Genomic DNA, 19,893 nt, shown 5'->3' with positions numbered 1-19,893 from the left:
CCCCTCAAAAAATTCAAAACTTCTCACGGGGCTGGGCCTTCCCGCCCCCAGAAGAAAAAGAAGAAGGCAACTTCTTCGAAACCCTCAGCCCGGGCTGTTCCTTCTCCCGCCCGGGCTGCTGATTCTGGCCCCTTGCCATGGTTTTCTACCATGGTGAGCTCCCTCCGAGCCAAATCTGCCGAGGAGATCCGCCTCCTTGGATCCATCCCCACTAACCATGCTATTGTCATCCCGGGCCCTAATGACCGGGCTGACAAGCCACCAGAAGGGTATCTTACCTTCTTCCGAGACCAGGTTACTAATGGCCTCAGGTTTCCCCTTCACCCTTTTTTCATTGGGATATCTTCCCTTCTTGGCATTCCTCTCAACCAGTTTCATCCTAATGCCATTAGGATGATGACTTGTTTTTTCACCCTCATCTCCATGCACCCCGATATCCCCCTCGAGCCCTCCCTTTTTAATTTTTTCTTTATCTGCTACATTGGCGATTACGCCTTTTCGTTCAAGACCCGGTCTCACCATAAACTTTTCGGAGATATTCCCTCTTCCGTCAAGGACTGGAAACGCCGGTTCTTTTACATTCGTCCTGCTAACCTCCCTGAATGCCCGGTTGGGTTTATTTCTGCCCTTCCTGCTCAACCGGGTCTTTCTGACAACTACCGCACACTTGACTCTTACACCCAGTGTGAGGAGGTGGTAGGCGGTAAGGTGTATAGCTCCTCCGCCCTCCTCTGTGAAAATTTACTGGTGACTTACGGGCTGAGCCCCGGGGTGGAGGAGTCTACCGATCGCATCATCGAAGAGTTCGATGCCTTCCGCCCCGGTAGGTTTCTTCTGCTAGCCCCTATTGTACTCCCTTTACTTTTCCGCTTTATCTGTTTCTAATGGGCTATTTGGCTTTCTGCAGACGCCGAAATGAAAGAGGCCTTTGCCCAAAAGATGGCTGAGGAAAAGGCAGCTAGGAAGGTTGCTCGTAAGGCCGCTGCTGCTGAGAGAAAGGCCCAGGAGCGTCAAGAGGCCACATCCCGGGAGGTTCCTGGAGACCAGGCCGGGGAAGAGCGGGTTGTGCAGGTGCCTGCTGAACAAGAGACCCCGGCTGCTGCTGAAGCCACCGGGCCTAAAGAGCGCGGGGTCATTTTAATTGAAGAGGAGGAAGAGTCCTCGGGCCTAGCTCTTCGGACCCCTGCCAAGAGGAAAGCTTCCCGAGAGCTTCTCCGTGTTGAGCCCCGGGTGGTTACCCGGGTGGCCCAGGGATCTGTGACTGTTCCGCCCGTGTCTCCTGCTGAATCCCCTTTCACCCCTACTTCTACTACTTCCCCTCCTCCTGCCGTGCCCGAGAGCATCTTTTCGGCCGGAAGCTCGTCGATGGGCTTCCAGATGCTGAAGCGGGTGGACACTCCTACCGAGGATACCATCCTCCAGGCTTCAAGAGCCGGAGATCTTATGCTGGAGAGTTTTAATCTCCTCCTGGCTGTGAGTATTCATTCCTCCACTTTTGTTTCTTTGTTTCCTCGGTATTCCTTCTTCCTTGCAACAAATTTTTTTTTTGTTTATTTGCAGAACGGGCAGATGGCTAGAGCTGCCTTTGAGAAGATGGGCTCCTTGCAAAAGAGCACAGAGACTCGGGTCGCCTCTGCCACCGCTCTTCATGAGGGTGCCCTGGCCCGCATAGCTCAGCTTAAAGACCTTCATGCGGGGGCCCTCCATGGCCAGGAAACCACAATAAATGGCTTGCAGGGCCAGCTCGAAGAGGCTCGGGCAGAGATCATTTCGCTGAAGGCTCAGCTGGAAAAGACAGAGGCCCGGGCCAAAAAGCTAGAATTGGATGCCCGGGCTGCTCTAGATGACTTCGTGCTGGTTACCGAGAAGGTGGGTGAGCTGGAAACTTCTCTCGCAGCCCGTGAGGCTGATCTCGCAACTCGGGCCACCCTGGAGGAGGAGTGGCGGGCTGCTTTCCTTGCTACTGCAGAATTTCAGCAGCTAGTGACGAACAAAGCCTTTCCTTATTTTAAGGCGGGCTTTAACAAATGCAAGGGGCAAGTGAAAGAAGCCGGCCTTCTACCTCTGGAGAAGAAAGGCCTACTAGACTTAGCCCGGGCTGTTAGCTCCTTGCCGGAGGACGGTGCTGAGCTCCCGGATGAGGAAGAGTCCGAGGTGGAGGAGGGCTCAGAGCCAGAGACTGCCCCTTAGATTTTTTGCACTCCTTTTTTTTTTTTCCTTCTGGTAGTCGTTATACTTTTTCTTAACCTAATGAAATTTCTTCCATTTGTCCATGTGTCTTCGTCTTATCTTATAAGTAAGAAAAATTCATTAAGTGTTGGAAGGTGATCGGACTTCCCGACTTAATTATAAATCGAAGGGAAGCCGGGGCGCGGTACCACTCGGGCCCTTAATAACAAGTCGAAGGGAAGCCGGGGCATGGTACCACCCGGGCCCTTAATAATAAATCGAAGGGAAGCCGGGGCATGGTACCACCCGGGCCCTTAATATAAATCGAAGGGAAGCCGGGGCTTGGTACCACCCGGGCCCTTAATAATAAATCGAAGGGAAGCCGAGGCATGGTACCACCCGGGCCCTTAATAATAAATCGAAGGGAAGCCGGGGCATGGTACCACCCGGGCCCTTAATAATAAATCGAAGGGAAGCCGGGGCATCGTACCACCCGGGCCCTTAATATGCGCCGGGGTTCAGGACCTACCGGGCTTAAGAATAGTCTTTTCTGAAGCTCGATCTTTACCAAGTATTTACAACAGATTTACAAAAAACTCCTAAGGAAAGTATTTCTTAAGATGAAAAGCATTCCAGGGTCTTTTGAGAGGACGACCTTGCCCATCTTCAAGATAGTAAGTGCTTGAGCTGACTCGGCGTACTACTTTGTAAGGGCCTTCCCACCGGGCATCAAGCTTACCCACATCTCCAGCCGGGTTCGCTTTCTTGAGGACCATGTCTCCGATCTGGAATTCTCGGTGTCGGACCCTCTGGTTATAAGCTTTCATCACCCGACGTCGATAGGCCTCCATTCTGATTGCCGCTCTCTCTCTCCTTTCTTCAATGAGATCAAGTTCACTGGCCCGGGCATTATCATTGTTTTCCGGATATGTGTTTACCCGGGCTGAAGTTTGCCCGATCTCGGCTGGGAGCACTGCTTCGGAGCCATATACTAAGCTAAACGGTGTTTCCCCGGTAGTTGTTCGAGGCGTAGTCCGGTATGCCCAAAGAACACTGGGCAACTCTTCTACCCAATCCTTACCCACTCCAAACAACCGGGCTCTGAGAGCTTGGACGATAGTGCGGTTGGTTACCTCGGTCTGTCCATTGGCTTGTGGGTAGGCAACTGAGGTAAAAGCCTGAGTAATCTTCATCTCCTCGCACCAAGTTCTGACTTTATTTCCTTGGAATTGCCTGCCGTTGTCAGATATAAGCTTCCGGGGTATCCCGAATCGGCAGACAATATTTTTCCACAGGAATTTAAGAACTTCTTCCTCGGTGATTTTAGCCAGGGGCTCTGCCTCTACCCACTTAGAGAAATAATCAATCCCTACTAATAGGAATTTTTTCTGAGCTCGGGCTACAGGAAAAGATCCCACAATATCCCGGCCCCACTGGTCGAAAGGGCAAGATGCCCAGATGGGCTTCATCAGGACAGTCGGGTGGTGGTTAATGTTGCTATATCTTTGGCATCATTCGCAAGAGCGGACTACCCGGGCGGCATCTTCCTGCATAGTAGGCCACCAGAACCCGGCAAGCAAATCCTTCCTAGCCAGGGAGGTTGCTCCAATATGATCTCCACAGCAACCTTCATGGATTTCCCTTAGGACATAAATGGACTCATCCCCCGAGATGCATTTGAGAAGGGGACCCTGGAAAGATCGCCGATATAAATTGTCGCAGATCACAACAAACCGGGCCGCTCTTCTTTTGATTCGACTAGCTTCCTTGACATCCTCGGGTAGACGTGATCGGGAGATGTAGTCCAAGAGGGGGGTGGTCCAATTATCTTCTCAGGCTTGAGGAGGCCCGGTCTCGACCGAAGATATCAGGTTAGTGTGACAAGCTATACCCGGTTCCCCATATTCAGAAAGGGAAGCTGCCATTTTTGCCAGGGCGTCAGCTTCACTATTTTTATCTCGGGAAATTTGCTCTATACTCCAATCCGTGAAGTGAGTTGATAATTCCTTGATGATGGCTAGGTATTTCACAAACTTCTCCTCCTGGGCCTCGTACCCTCCTTTTACCTGTTGGGCCACCAACTGCGAATCCGTATAAACAAGGATCCGGGTAGCTCCCGCATTCCGGGCTGCTTTTATCCCAATGATAACAGTCTCATACTCTGCTTCATTGTTAGAGCCCCGGAAGTCCAACCTTACTGCCAACTGTATCTTCTCCTCGGTGGGTGATATCAGCAAAACTCCCACCCCACTGCCCTCTTTGCAGGCAGCCCCGTCTGCAAATACTCTCCAAATTCCACCGGCCTCGGGGACAATCGTTTCCGTGATAAAATCTGACAAGGCCTGGGCCTTAATCGCCTTCCTGGGCTGGTACTCAATGTCATATTCTCTCAATTCTACAGTCCACTTTACAAGCCTTCCCGAGATCTCGGGCTGAGTCATGATTCTCCCGAGGGGTGTGTTGGTCAGCACGGTGATGGGATGGGACAAGAAGTACGGGCGAAGTTTCCGTGCTGTGGTCACCAGGGCAAGGGCCACCTTCTCTACCTCTGTGTACCTGATCTCGGGCCCTTTGAGCGCATGACTCACATAATAGACCGGCCTTTGGTCGGTGCCTTCTTCTCGGACCAACACAGAGCTGACAGCATATTCGGTAGCAGAAAGGTATACCCAAAGCTTCTCCCCGGGCCCGGGCTTCTCAAGGACAGGGAGCCCGGCTAGATGATTCTTCAATTCGCCGAAAGCTTTTTCACATTTCTCATCCCAGCCAAATTTTTGGGCCCTTCTCAGAGCCTGAAAGAAAGGGTAGCTCCGGTGCGCAGATCGGGAAATGAAACGTGACAGGGCTGCGATTTTTACCGTGAGTCTCTGCACATCCTTGATTGACTTAGGGGATGTCATTTCAGTGATAGACCTGACTTTCTCCGGATTGACTTCAATTCCTCTCTCGGTGACCATGAACCCGAGGAACTTGCCACTCTGGACCCCAAATGTGCATTTGGTCGGGTTCAGCTTCACCCCATACTCCCGAAGAGTGGAGAAGGTCTCTTCGAGGTCCGGGATGAATTCAGGGTGTGCCCGGGATTTTACCAAGATATCATCTACGTAGACTTCGATATTCCGCCCAGCCTGCTTGGCAAATATCCGGTCCATCAACCTTTGGTATGTGGCCCCGACATTCTTCAAACCAAAGGGCATGACCACATAGCAGAAAGTCCCCCCCGAAGTAATGAAGCTAACTTTCTCCTGGTCTTCCCAGGCCAGGGGGATTTGATGATACCCCTGGTATGCATCCATGAAACATAACAACTCATACCCTGATGTCGAGTCCACCAGATGATCAATCCGGGGCAGGGGGTAGCAGTCCTTTGGGCAAGCTTTATTCAGATCCCTGAAGTCAACACACATTCGCCACTTGCCGGCTGACTTGGGAACCAAGACTACGTTGGATAACCAGGTGGGAAACTATACATCTCTGATCTGTCCGGCTTTCAATAGCTCTTCCACGTGGCCAGCAATCACCTTGTCCTTTTCGGGACCAAAGCGTCTCTTTCTCTGTTTTACCACCCGGGAGCCCGGGATTATGTTTAACCGATGTTCCGCCACGTGAGGGGAGACCCCTACCAACTCTGACGAATACCATGCGAAGATGTCCGCATTCTTCTCTAAGCATTGTAGCAATTGGGCCCGGGTGGCTGGCTCAAGATCCCGGGCTATTTTCGTTGTCTTCATGGGCTGTCCAGGTAAGACACCTACTTCCTCCTGCTCATCATCTTCCACCATGTGCACCTGTTGGATATAATGCACCTCCTCCTTCCCTGACCTCCTGCTTTCTCCATCTCGTCGGGCTCTTTTATTTTCGATCTTGACAGTTTCTGCATAGCACTTGCGGGAGGATGGCTGGTCTCCCCTTACTTCTCCAATTCTGTTCCCCACCGGGAACTTTAGCTTCTGGTGGTAAGTCGAGGCCACGGCCCGAAGGGCGTTCATAGCTGGCCTGCCCAAAATGATATTATAAGAGGTATGGGCATTTACCACGGTGAAAACCGTCATCACAGTCTTTCTGAGCTCCTCGGCTCCCATTGTGAGGGGCAGAGTGATTTCTCCTCGAGGATAGACGGTGTGGCCAGCAAATCCGAATAAGGCTGTTTCCACTGGCCGCAACTATATTCCTCCAAATTCATCTGGTCCAAGGCCTCCTGAAAAATAATGTTCACCGAGCTTCCAGAATCGACGAAAACCCGGCGAATATCGTAATTCGCCACTTTTGCCTGGATGACCAAAGCGTCATTGTGTGGGAGGCTGACTCCTTGAAGATCCCGAGGGCCAAAACTTATAACCGGCCCTTCACCCCTCACTGCCTCATCCACTCCGAAACTCTCATGGCGGGAGTGTGCTTTCCTGGCCCGGTTGGAATCTCCATCTGTCGATCCTCCCGAGATCATTTTAATCACCCCGAGGGTCGGTGACCTTCCTCCGTCTTTATTTTCCCGGTTTTGAGATGTTTGGCCGGCGTTATCCTTCCTCTCTTGTCTGACCGGGCCTCTATCCCCCGGCCTATACCCGGCATCTCTACTTACCCACGGTGGTCCCCGGGATTTCTTCGCTAACTGATCTTGATCACCAGGGCCCGACTGGGAAGGGGCCCGCTTCATTCTCCGGCACTCACTTGTGCTGTGAGCGCATTCTCCGTGATAGGAGCACATCTTGGTGGTATGTGGCAGGCTTGAAAGCGACCGGTATGACTTGGCTCCCTTCTCACTTTCGCAAATATGGATTCCTTCACCCCGGTGCGGCTTCATGGGGGCGTATCGAGAGCAACGCCCGAGATTATTTCCTCGGGTGTTATCATCAGCTTTTCCCACTCGGTCGCTTCTTTCTTTGCGGGTAGACTCCCTTTTCTGTCGCTGTGCTTCCTCCATATTTATATACTTCTCTGCCCGGGATAGCAGATCTTCAAAGTCCCTAGGCTGTTTCTTCACCAGGGATCGGAAAAAATCCCCTTCCCTGAGCCCTTGAGTGAATGCTGTAGTTTTGGTTTCAGGGGCACAAGCCGGCACTTCCAGGGATGCTTTGTTGAACCGGCGAATGTACGCCCGGAGAGATTCATCGCCTGACTGCTTTATTTCGAACAGGCTGAAGGCAGTCTTTTTGTACTTCTTACTGCTGCTAAAGTGATGTACAAAGGTGTCCCTGAAACCTTCAAAAGATTGGATGCTCCGGGGCTCCAACTTCTCAAACCACCTCTGGGCAGAATCCTCCACCAAGGTGGTGAGGAATACCTTGCATTTGATCTTGTCAGGGTAACAGTGTAGCATCGCCATATTTTCAAACCAAGCGAGGTGCTCCTCGGGGTCTGAGTTTCCATCATATTCCCGGATACTGGTGGTCTTGAAGTGAGCAGGTAGGGGCTCGCTTACAATCCCTGGGGAGAAAGGGCATCCCCGGGAACTGACCGGGGTTCTCATATGAGAAGACCCGGCCCTGGCCTCCAATTCTTTCACCTTCTTTCTTAGATCCTTCAGCTCCTGGGCCACGGTGAGGGTAGGAGCTTTGGAAAACGTCTGAGAACTTTCTTCTCTGTCTTTTTCTTTCTCGAGAGGAGATTTTCTCATCGCCTCATTGTCCCTTGGTTGGCTAGATTCAGGTGGGACCCTTTCATCGAGGGCTTTTTGGACAGCGGCAGCTATTAATTGTGCCAGCTCCTCGGGGACGTGACTGGATAATGGATTTTCTTGAGGTCCCTTACCCCCCTCAGGGTTCTGAGGACCAGAATTGTTCCCAGTAGTTTTGCGAGTGGAAACCATATCTACGTCTCGAGCTATAGTTTCCCACAGACGGCGCCAATGATGTCAACCGGGCAAATCGGGTAGTAGTCGGGTGTGCAATTTGCCAAGTCGGATGCGTGGATGTACGTGCGATTGAATATTTTTCAGTGTAAGTTGCTAGTAATCCGGGTGAGTTCCTTGTCACCTGAAGGGTAACGACCGGGATGACTTGCGTAGTAATCCTAAATCACAGAACGTTAGGGAGGCGCCGGAAGTTATTCCGGCGTATCCACTTCGACGCTCAAGTCAGTAATGCACGCAAAGGAAAACTGAGAGAGAAAAAAGAGTGTTTGTGAGTGCTTGTGAGTAAGAAAAGAGAAGAGAGACCCCTCTCTGAAATGCCAACGGAGGGTATTTATAGATAAAGCTGGTAGATAACTTGCCCGCAAAGTTCGGATGGTGGTCCATGATTCGGGGTCATGGGCCATGTTGCAAAGTAGTGGGCCACGTACTAAGAGTTGACCTGGTCAGGGAACGTGGGAGAATAGGCTCCGCGATGTCCGGAAGACGTGGTGATCAGGGAGAGAATGTGTCTCTTTCCCGGGTGTTTCCCACCTGGGTGCCTCTGAGGTACTTCTCGGACCGGGAAGTTTTTACCCCGGGTATTGGCTGATTACTCCCCAGGCGGGGTGGCTCGCCAAGTGGTTCATTGGGAATTCTTCTGACAATTGAATGCACAACTCGCCGGGCGTCTGAAGATCCGGGATCCTTTTTTCACACCGACTCACTTTAGGTAATTGTACTTCGGTATCTTCTCCCCATTCTGATCTTGCCCGAGTTCGAGAACCTCCCGGGTCAGGGTCTATACCCGGGCCCGGGTTCCCTTGGGGGCATCACCACAAATCTAAATTCTTTTTTTAAATCAATAAAAATAATATTTTGAAATCCAAATCCCATAAATCTGGTTGACAAACACATCTCATCAACATTCCGGGCCGCCAGAGCTTCAGTCTCCAAATAAAACTTCTAGTCATATCATGATTTTCATTAATTGATGAATTTCTCCATAGCATGACTACATTTTAACCCGCCAACTGTAACAAATCTTCTACGTACGTTACCTAAACTAAACGTCCGGCTGTCAAGGACCCCAACACATAAACTTTAATTAAAATGTTTGAATAATTAAATAAATAATTTAAAAAATTGAATTGAAATGATTCGTAATAATTTTCAAAAATATATATTATATTTAGCATATTTTTCTACAAATTTTTACAATTCAATAATTCATATAAAAATTAAAGTTTTTTTTTTAAAATAATATTTTAACGCATCTTTACAACATCGTTACAACCAATTTTTAAAACACACTTCCACAAAAAACACTACAAATACGAGATCTCGAACAAATGTACTCGTACTCATATTTACTTTGTAAAAACTTCAATTAGGCAGCCAGCTACAACTTTGATCAAATGAAATCTTGCCACAATAAAAAATTTAGTGATGTTAGTTTGACTCCAATCCCATGAGAAATTTCAAGAGATGAAGCTGATGATTACACAACAATATTCGAGTTTTTCAGACCCTATACCCAATTCATCAGGATAAAGAGTATAGTTAAACTCAAATCGCACAATCAATATCTACAAAAAGTTCAAACCATACATACGACCGAAATGAAAACTTTAAAAAAAATTTATGCCTCAGTAAATGAATATTTGATCATTTGTAATGCAGATTCACCAAGTGGGTTCTCCTGTAAAACAGGTACTTGGCTTCACTGCAACTCATTTACTATCCAACAAACATCATAGGCACAGATAGGAATCAAAATAAAAACTCGATCTTGAAATATTTTATGGAACATATCGCATAAAAGATTTGATCTTTTACCCAATATCATATTCCTAAAGATACTGGAAATCGGCTTTCCACATAATTCTATATACCTACTACGAATCTACACCCCTTTATATCAATAAACCTTTTGGATCTTGTTAACCAAATAAGTACAACTTCAGCAACAATCAATAATTTGCATATATCCTAGTACTATGATTGAATTATGCATTTGCTATTAAAAAAAAGTGTTACAAATCTTAAAAAAGATACAGAGAGTCAGATATTCCAAGAAATTTCATTAAATGACGTAGCAACCCCAAGTAGGTTCTCCTTGAAAGCCAAGGACATGGGACCAGAAACACCTCAATTATTTGGATAAATCATCATGGGATACAAAACAAATGGCAAAACGGAAACTCATAGTATAAATTCAAGAATAAGCAACAAAAACACATTAAAACAAGAAAACAGAAGCGAGTTCAGCCTTAAAAAGATTTGTAGTGGAAGATTTCAGAGGCTCAGAGATATTAAACAGCTCTATCAATCACGTGTATTCAGAAGCAGAACTGGCATAATTAAGCTGTAGAACAATCATCACGGCCCACGAAATCCCCAGAAAACAAAAAAGTTACTTGTAATTAAATGAAAACAAAACCAAAATGGCTCATATTAAGAAATTCAACCATTTATCTCTTGTTTATACTTCAAAGATGATTAATCTCAGAAGCGCGGATAAATATTTAATCACTGCCTACTCATAAATGGTAAAAAATTGAACTTTCAATCGAATAAAAGAGAATATAGCGGACATTTTTAGAGGTAAAACAATAGAGAAAAACGTAAAACCCCCACGTGAAGACCGCTTAAAATTTGAGCCTCCATGACTAGACCTTTTTCCATGAGTTGTCAGAAAAAAAGCTAAAGGTGTGGTGAGGCAAACTGAATTGTTCAAAAACTAAAGATTTTCAATAGGGCGAAAGAAATGTAGCCGCCGATTTGACACAGATTGGCCGTGAAAAAAGAAAGGTACAGAGGCGAATCTGCAACACTTGGCGGCGCCAATTTGGCACGAGTTTTGGGGCCATTTCTTCAGCTTCGATTTCTCCGAGGAGCCCGGGAGACAACGTGCGGATCATGTAAAATTACACAAAGTGAATTCATTCACACAAGAAACGCACAAAAATTAATTTTTTCAGCGTTGATGCGACGCGAATTGCTATGAAGATGAAGAATCGAGAGTGAATTTGGGGTTGTATATATAGCGATTAGAAACCCTAAAGGCCAAAAACCCTAAGTTGAGGGAAGCGGCTGCCGCAGCCCATTGGAAATTTATGGTCCAATTGACCTTAAGGGGGACGAAGCCCGTTGGACTAAATAATGGCAGCCCATAACACGAGCTAGTCGGCCCAAAATTCCCAATCATCGTCTCTCTCAAACATTTTAAATTGTAAAAATTTTAATTCGATGAATTTAGAATATTTTTTTGATTTAATTAATAATGAGATGCACATACATTTATCTAATACAGATACAATTATATGTGTCTATTTTTATATAAAACAGACATATATTTCCGTAATGTATCGTCTTCTTCTTTTTTCATGTTAGCCACCGACGCACAAATGTACGTAAAATATAGCACATGAATATTATTAAAAAAAAATAATTACGTAAACTTTTTGGAATATATATTAAGGTAAGAGTGGGTCTCATGTGAGACTGTTTCACGGATACTAATCTGTGAGATGGGTCAACCCTACCGATATTCACAATAAAAAATAATATTTTTTCATGGATGACTCAAATAAGAGATCTGTCTCACATATATGACCCGTGACACCGTCTCACACAATTTTTTGTCTTTAAGGGTAATGTGTAAATAAAAAACCTATTCTATATAATATGTGCAGAGGTGAAAAAATGAACATGTTTACAAATTGGTAACTTTTGTAAAAATATAAATAATTTCATTTCGAATGCAAATTAAAAAAATAATGAGGCTACCAAATAGTACATCATCTGGTCCACATGAAAGCATATAAGATCATATAATCTCACTCCACTTTAGAAATCAATCAACACAAAAACTCTTGTGAGACGGTTTCACGGATCAATTTCGTGGGTCGAATATCTTATTTGGGTCATCTATGAAAAAGCATTACTTTTTATGCTAAAAGTATTACTTTTATTGTGAATATCGGTAGAGTTGACCCATCTCACAGAGAAAGATTCGTGAGATCGTCTCACAAGAGACCTACTCATCAATCAATTATAATTGTTATTCTAAAAGGACAAATATATTGAAACCAAAGTTGAACTCAACTATCCGATATTGGTCCATATAATATATATCTAGAAAAAAAATTTGTCACAGACAAAACAATTTATGTAAATTAAAGCGTGAAACTTAAACTTGAGTCATAAAATGGATAATTATACAAATTAATATATTAAGCAATTGAATGACATTTCTGTGATACGAAATAAACATTAATGGCCGCATTTGTGGTAAAAGATTAACAATTATAAAGGAACGGCAGGAATTAAAACAGTGCATGAGGGAAAGGAAACAAAAGGGAGTCTGTGTTCGAGGAAACTGGTTGTATGTGAAGGAGGTAATGATCAAAATCCTCAACTGGTTTCCTTCTTCTATCGAGTTCATTATATGTACCTAAAAATCAACATAGACATAAGTAACTTTACGATAGATTGCAAATATCTTAGTTTTGGTTATGACAAATATCATCGAGTTGTTTTAGGGTCGAATTACTACCTCTTTGCGTTCTCATGTTTCTAGTCGGATGACATGAAGTCAAACCGGATCGTCCAATATTCAAGATCTAGTTGAACTGCATAGTTGGACTGCATATTTCTCAAACTAGCTATTATCAAGTCAGGATGCACATCTCTATGTAAGATCAAGTTGCTCTCAAGATTCATGCCAAAATTCTTAAAGAGTTCAAGCGGAAGATTGGCTTCTAGTTGGCATGCTTGAGCATCAAGTCAATCTGAATATCATCCAGACATTTCAGAATATCTTTTGATCAATCGATGCACAATGGTCGAGATCTCCAGTTGATCAAGAATGTCTCCTTAAAAAACAAAAATATGTGTAGGATTCTCTCTCTAATTAATCAAAGTTTCAGAAGTCGTTAATTGTATATTTGGGTACATGTCGAGGTGCATTTATTTGTGGCGTATTATGAAGAGAAATGAGACAAAAAAACAACTTGTTTTTATGTCAGATATTAGTACACATTGAAAAAGTTCAACTATATAAAGGCACGAATCAAGACCAAAGAGACTAATGAAGAAATATTCTTCAAACTGAGAAATAAAATCATCTGCACGAGCAATATAAGAGCAAGTACAACTTAACCAGGCAATTACAAGAAGTAATAAAAACAGTTTTAAAAGATACAGCATTTTTCAACAGTGATAAATATGCAATTAGAGGAATACAGATCCACTGAACACAAACAAAGATGTTCGGAAAACAAGAATATTAAAATGTTAAAAGTTACAGTCTAATAACAATATAGTTTCAAAATCTATTTTCCTTTGATGAATCAAACACAAAAAATTTTGGAACATTTTATCCATGTTTAGGAAGTGTACCTATTCAATATTCACCGAGTGAATGTAACAGTCCCTACCATGGTGGCATGGTTAATGGGTAAAGAGTGTTCGATATTTCATAAAATAAATCTATAGAAATCATGTGATTAAATCCATATATCACAACACGTCAGGAATTCATGTCGAATTATCAGAAAATATAAATAACAGTTACGTACCAGAATCCATTGATTGATCAAGCGTCAGAGTTATGGATCTTCCAAGGCAACAGAGAATCGACCACCTTATTCTTGCCTTTGATGGGAGAAGGAGAGAGATCTAGAATACGTGTGTCGGATGTATTCTGTGTTATCTTCTCTGTGCCTTGGGGACCATAACCTTATATAACCTTAGCTGGCTTAGCAGTCTTCAACCCATCATAGAATACCTAATTGAGCTGGGCTTCTACACATAAGGTGGATCATACCAATTTATTTAATACTTTGGAAACCCATAATTAATTAGATCACTCTATTGGATCATTTATTAGATAGCTTGTCCATGTACAATTAATTAACTTATGCGAGCCCACAAAATAATTCCAACAATCTCCCACTTGGGCCACATAAATTATCCGGATATTGTACATGTAAAACCTGGATTGAGCTCTTGCTATCTAAACCAAAATATTCCTTAAAAATCTGGTCTATCAATTATACCAATATCGAACCAAAGCAGTCATCGCTACATTTAAAATCACTAGACCCATCAATGATCACAATATTAGCATAATCAATAACATAGATCAAGTATGAATGTGTAGCATGAAAATACATAAATGTGATCAAAGAATAAAACATGTATTTCCAACTGGTCCTCCTAATGACTCAAAGAGTCCAATAAAAAAAACTTTTAACCAAATGCTAAACCGCTATGAAAGGCATCACTTTATTTCAGAGTAATTCAAATAAAATTTAATCTGTACAGAAACTTAAATCATGTCAAATGAGTCAATGCTCAAATCGAATACAAACTCCCACTGTACAGGCATATCAACTATATGGACAACACCAATGTGTGTCATATGCCCATAAACATCTTGGGTGGCCAACCCATGACAACCGCATCTGCAATTATAGAGTTTGCAATAACATGCTCAATTGACACATAACCACTCTGAATTATTTCCTTCCAACTGGAAACTTCATATCAATATAATTTGACTTTGACAAGTTTCAGTTGTTCTTTAAGTACAATATAGCGGCTTTATTATCACAATTGATCCCCAATGGTTTCTTAGACCAATGATCATTATCGGTGATAAAATTCCGCAACTTTATTCGGATTCCAAATATCCAACTATTTCCAAATGTCAGATTTCCGATGTGTGAGCATAAAATCTTTAGGTCACTTTTATGTACCGCATAACCCGATTAATAATCAAATGTCGGGTTTCTTAAATATCTGCCCAACATTCTAATGATGTTCACAATATCTAAACATTGTTCTCTATAAATCCGAATGAGATTATCACATGATAAAATTTATACCACCACATATGTACACATAAATATCAATATATTTTTCTCAATGTTGACTTTCCAATTTACTCACTCCCACTAAAGTCAACATACGAAATTAATTTGCATTTAATTTCAAAATTTCATGCATGCATAATGACAATGTCATTTAAAATATTGATGTTCAATTTATCAAGCTTATCAATCAAAGAACTCATACCAAACATATTTGAATTTCGAAAAACTGAAAATGCCACATGGATAAAGAAAAAACCTGATTTGTCCAAACATGAAACTAAAATCAAATTTCGCTTTACAAATTCAATTACCAGAAAATAAAAACTCAGTTCCTAAATAAAACTTTAAAGAAAAAACACCAACATTTTTATTTTCATTTTCCATAAGATGTATTTTTCACCATCAGTTGACAACCGGCTCCTTAGGCAACCCTTTCTTTGCACGTCAATTGGCGTATTTGGGACAATCCTTCTTCATATGCCCATCAGTCCTTTTGCAAAAGAAACAAGTGATCACTTTATCTTGTTTCTGTTGCTCCATATGCTGTGAAGTCCCAGAGTTTCCTTCCTTATTGCTCCATTTCCTTTTCTTATTGATGCAATTACCTTGATAGTTAGATGTCAAGTGAGCACTTTCAATCACATCTTGTTTCAATCTCTCCTCCTCCTGAACGCACTGCGCAATAAGCTCATTCAAAGTCCACTTTTCCTTCTGGGTATTATAATTTATTTTGAATTGATTAAATTGCGCAGGCAGAGAGATCAAGACTAAATACACGACTATGTCTTCCGACAATTCCAACTTGAATGCTTTTAGTCGAGTCACAAGATTTGACATTTCCATTATGTACTCCCTTAAATTCCCTTTCTCTTTGTACCGCATTGAGACAAGTTTATTCAGAATAATACTTGTCTCGACCTTTTCGTTTGCAGTGAAACGATCTGCTATTTGAATAAGGAACTTTTTAGCATCATTTTCTTCAGGAATTGCACCCCTTATAGTATCTGGAATGGAATGTTTCATAATCATCAAACTCATGCGATTTGATCGCTCCCACTTTTCCAAAGAACCCTTTTGATCAACAGTTCCTGAACTGGTCAAAAATGCGGGGCGATCTTCCTTTAGCGCATAGTCCAAATCCATGCAGCCGAGCACTATCATAACATGCTCTTTCCATTTCTTGAAGTTTGAGCCATTAAGTACTGGAATGTTGTTCAGATTAACAGATATAGAAGATGCTATAACAAAATAGAACAAAAAAAAACTCACAATAAAATATAGTCCATGCATATATTTAAATTAAATAAATAACAAAATATAAGCATGTTGGTGGTGGGCCCAAAAAAAAAGTACCTAGCACAATATTGATAATAAATCCGGCCAACAATATGTCTTTCTTTGGACCGACAATTGCATGCATGGATAAATCCGAAATTATCACATATTCATTACCACATAATGTGCTAAAATTTGGCCAGAAAATGACCTTCCTTTAGGTCGATCATTTTTCGCATAAATTTAACCCAATTTAATATCATATAATGTGTGTACAATCTGGCAAGAAAATAATCTTCCTTTGGGCCGATTAATTTCTGCATAGTTTTGACACGCTTTAAGATCACATAATCATGTGCTTATAATCTGGCCTAAAAAATAACCTTCCTTTGGGCCGATTATTTTCTGCATAGATATAAACACATTTTTTTTAAAGTCTGCAATCTAGCCAAAAAATAGTCTTCCTTTGGGTCGGCTATTTTTCGCATAGATATAAATGCACTTGAAAAAGATATATTGAATATAAAATCTGGCCAAAAAATAATCTTCCTTTGAGCCGATTAATTTCCGCATAGATCTAGATATACTTTAAAATCATCTATTGTGTTTGAAATTTGGCCAAAAAATAATCTTCCTTTGGGCCGACTATTTTTCGCATAAATTGAAACACAATTTATTTTGAACTTGAACAACATCTACATATCTAAAAAAATCACTTTATTAATATGTAATTAAATTTAACCAAATTTGAGATACAAGATATCAACTTAACTAAAATTTTCACAAGAAAATTTAATTTACTTTAATTGAACCAAATAAAGCATAGAAACCAGATTTGCAAGAAATAAAATATTTGCACCTCATAATTATTCGTCCACAAATATTTTATCGAAATAAACAAAGACGATAAAATAATGAATAATTCTATTTTAATTTTATTATATGCAATTAAATTTTGAAATATTCGTATTTTAATTTTCACAAATCAGAATTGCGAAAGTCAAAATTTAATAAAAAGTCAAAATTCTAGATTTCAAAATTTCGATAACCAAACAAGGCCTTAAATCATCAAAAATACCCAAATTTGAAACCCTAACCCTAACCTTAAACCCGCCGCCGCCGCCACCTCCGGCCAAATCAGTCGGCGGCGACCAACACCCATGGTCGTCATACCATCGAAGACCACTACAATACCATCTCAGACCACAAAGATGCCTGAATTCAATCGAAATTCTTCAAAAAATTTACGGAATTCGCGCGGCCAGAGTTTCCCCGATTCAGTCGCGAAATTCGATCACTTCGCGGCGGTTTTCGATCAATAAATGGTTCTAATATGGGCGCCAGATGATGGGTAAAAAAAAAGCCTAAGCATCCGCCGCCGGAAGGTCGTCGGAGAACATCCGATTTTCCATGAATCCGGCGGCCTATCCATTTTTTTTCCCGAAAAAATTCGATTTTTCCATTTTTTTAATTCGAAAATAAATCTGAGTTTTGGATGAAAAATCCGAAAATTCAAGATCCAAATAGTATGAATTTATTCAGATCCAAATTCAGAAAATTTTAAGAAAAATCATATCTGAATCCAAAAATTTATAGACAAGAAAATCGTTTCAGATCTGAGAATAAAACATACTTTTCTGTTTTGATCCATCAATAAAAAAAATTCTCATAATTCCACATGAACGTGGCTCTGATACCACTTGTTCGAGATTTCATAAAATAAATCTATAGAAATCATGTGATTAAATTCATATATAACAACACGCCAGGAATTCATGTCGAATTATCAGAAAATATAAATAACAGTTACGTACCAGAATCCATTGATTGATCAAGCGTCAGAGTTATGGATCTTCCAAGGCAACAGAGAATCGACCACCTTATTCTTGCCTTTGATGGGAGAAGGAGAGAGATTTAGAATACGTGTGCCGTATGTATTCTGTGTTATCTTCTCTGTGCCTTGGGGACCATAACCTTATATAACCTTAGCAGTCTTCAACCCATCATAGAAGACCTAATTGGGCTGGGCTTATACACATAAGGTGGACCACACCAATTTATTTAATACTTTGGAAACCCATAATTAATTAGATCACTCTATTGGATCATTTATTAGATAGCTTGTCTATGTACAATTAATTAACTTATGCGAGCCCACAAAATAATTCCAACAGAGAGTAGAGAGCATTTGAAAACAATTACGTCATTGCAAGTGAAAATAGAATATGGTGCGTGAACATGTATACCAACTGTTGACTGAGATTAAAAAAAGTTCACATAAATATCTACATGGATGCATTTCCCAAGAAGTCACACATCACTAAAATGAATTTCAAATATATTAGTTTCTTCTCTTGTTTACCACTCAACTTACAGTGAATTATATCAATGTCTAACATCAATGGTATATATGAACAAGTTTAGCATGGTAAGGATTGAAAGTTTGAAGGGTAAAAGTGCAATAGAAACATCAAAGAACAAGTGGAAACCGTACCGAAATTGGATTATCTTCAAAACAAACAATATCTGCTAGATTATAATTTGTACGCCAGAAAATTACAGCAACAAGGTGATTCTAAGAAAAAGTCAAGCGTAACATTAGTGCGGATGTATTTCCTTCTTGTTGGATCTGGGTTTTCTACACGTCCAAACGCAGTGGAAGTTTTAAAATTTTGTTTATTTTGACAATCAAAATATGTTTTGCTTTGGACGCTCGTATGATTTTAATAAAAAACATTCATAGAGTGTTGAAATTTTATATCTTTGTGAATGAATCACGTGGCTCCAACTAATCCATTATAAATGGATTAGCTCTTGATGAATCTCTACGAACTTTCTTCAAGGGAGGCATCCTCCTATCAAGTCCACGACTATATGGTATGTTTATCTTCCAAATTACACTAGAAAAGTTGGAAGAGATTTTACGTTGAAGACTAAAAACGAGAGGCGGCTCAATATTAAAAAGAAAATCAAGGAGGCCGAAAATTTCCTTTTCTTTGGAAGTAGGGTTCTCGAAAGTTTGGTGGGAGTTAGCTAGGTTTCTGACACCTCAACCCTTATTTATGATAAAGTCATAAGCTAATTATATAATTAACATTAATGGACTTGATTTAATTAATTGGACTAGTCCAACTAGTTTAATTAATCAATCAAGATCCATTAAAACTTTAATTATTTAGTAGGTTGGACTTGTACTTCTACAAGCCCATTAAACATATTTCCCACCAATTTTAATTTAATATTTAATCAACTCAAATTTTGAGCTTAATTAATTAAATACATTATAAATTCAACATTTGAATTTATTATTTAAATTATAAATTCAACTCCTTGATTTTTATCACCTCCAAAATTTAATATTTAATAAACCCAACTTTTGAGTTTAATAAATTAAATTATCAAATTTTATAAATTCAACTCCTTGAATTTATCATCTCCAAATTTCATAAATTCAACTTCTTGAATTTACTATATCATAAATTCAACTCTTTTAATTTATTTTCTCAAAATTTAATTATCATAAATTCAACTCCTTGAATTTACTATATTATAATATAAATTCAACTCCTTGAATCTATTCTCGCAACGGAAACAAACGATCCAGTGCTTGTGTAACCCTCAATGGTTCAGGGATACAGCTAGCCGTGGGTTCACAACTCTTTGTGATTCAGGACATAATCCTTTATTCGGGCTTACCCTAGTTAGCCTCATTCTTTGCATCAACACCTTGATCAAGAA

At 41.2% G+C, this 19,893-nt stretch overlaps 1 protein-coding gene and 6 non-coding genes across 7 annotated transcripts; all 7 read right to left on the bottom strand.

Annotated features, from left to right (window-relative positions):
- Positions 1–6,220: 6,220 nt before the first annotated feature.
- LOC140805353 (uncharacterized) lies at positions 6,221–7,975 on the bottom strand. Its single transcript, XM_073161628.1, has one exon. The coding sequence runs from the start codon at positions 7,973–7,975 to the stop codon at positions 6,221–6,223; it is 1,755 nt and encodes a 584-aa protein (XP_073017729.1).
- A 1,460-nt stretch (positions 7,976–9,435) lies between these two features.
- Positions 9,436–9,545, bottom strand: LOC140806480 (small nucleolar RNA snoR97). The gene has a single exon (XR_012112552.1). It is a non-coding gene; the product is annotated as a small nucleolar RNA snoR97 (small nucleolar RNA).
- A 97-nt stretch (positions 9,546–9,642) lies between these two features.
- LOC140806475 (small nucleolar RNA Z278) lies at positions 9,643–9,758 on the bottom strand. Its single transcript, XR_012112547.1, has one exon. It is a non-coding gene; the product is annotated as a small nucleolar RNA Z278 (small nucleolar RNA).
- A 310-nt stretch (positions 9,759–10,068) lies between these two features.
- LOC140806474 (small nucleolar RNA Z278) lies at positions 10,069–10,175 on the bottom strand. Its single transcript, XR_012112546.1, has one exon. It is a non-coding gene; the product is annotated as a small nucleolar RNA Z278 (small nucleolar RNA).
- A 120-nt stretch (positions 10,176–10,295) lies between these two features.
- LOC140806473 (small nucleolar RNA Z223) lies at positions 10,296–10,390 on the bottom strand. Its single transcript, XR_012112545.1, has one exon. It is a non-coding gene; the product is annotated as a small nucleolar RNA Z223 (small nucleolar RNA).
- Positions 10,391–10,444: 54 nt separating this feature from the next.
- LOC140806482 (small nucleolar RNA U36a) lies at positions 10,445–10,537 on the bottom strand. The gene has a single exon (XR_012112554.1). It is a non-coding gene; the product is annotated as a small nucleolar RNA U36a (small nucleolar RNA).
- Positions 10,538–10,764: 227 nt separating this feature from the next.
- On the bottom strand, positions 10,765–10,915 carry LOC140806483 (small nucleolar RNA snoR134). Its single transcript, XR_012112555.1, has one exon. It is a non-coding gene; the product is annotated as a small nucleolar RNA snoR134 (small nucleolar RNA).
- Between the last annotated feature and the right edge of the window lie 8,978 nt (positions 10,916–19,893).

The sequence above is a fragment of the Primulina eburnea genome, chromosome 11 (genome assembly GCF_022965805.1).
Source record: "Primulina eburnea isolate SZY01 chromosome 11, ASM2296580v1, whole genome shotgun sequence".
NCBI lineage: Eukaryota > Viridiplantae > Streptophyta > Magnoliopsida > Lamiales > Gesneriaceae > Primulina > Primulina eburnea.
This window is presented reverse-complemented; position numbering and strand designations above follow the sequence as displayed.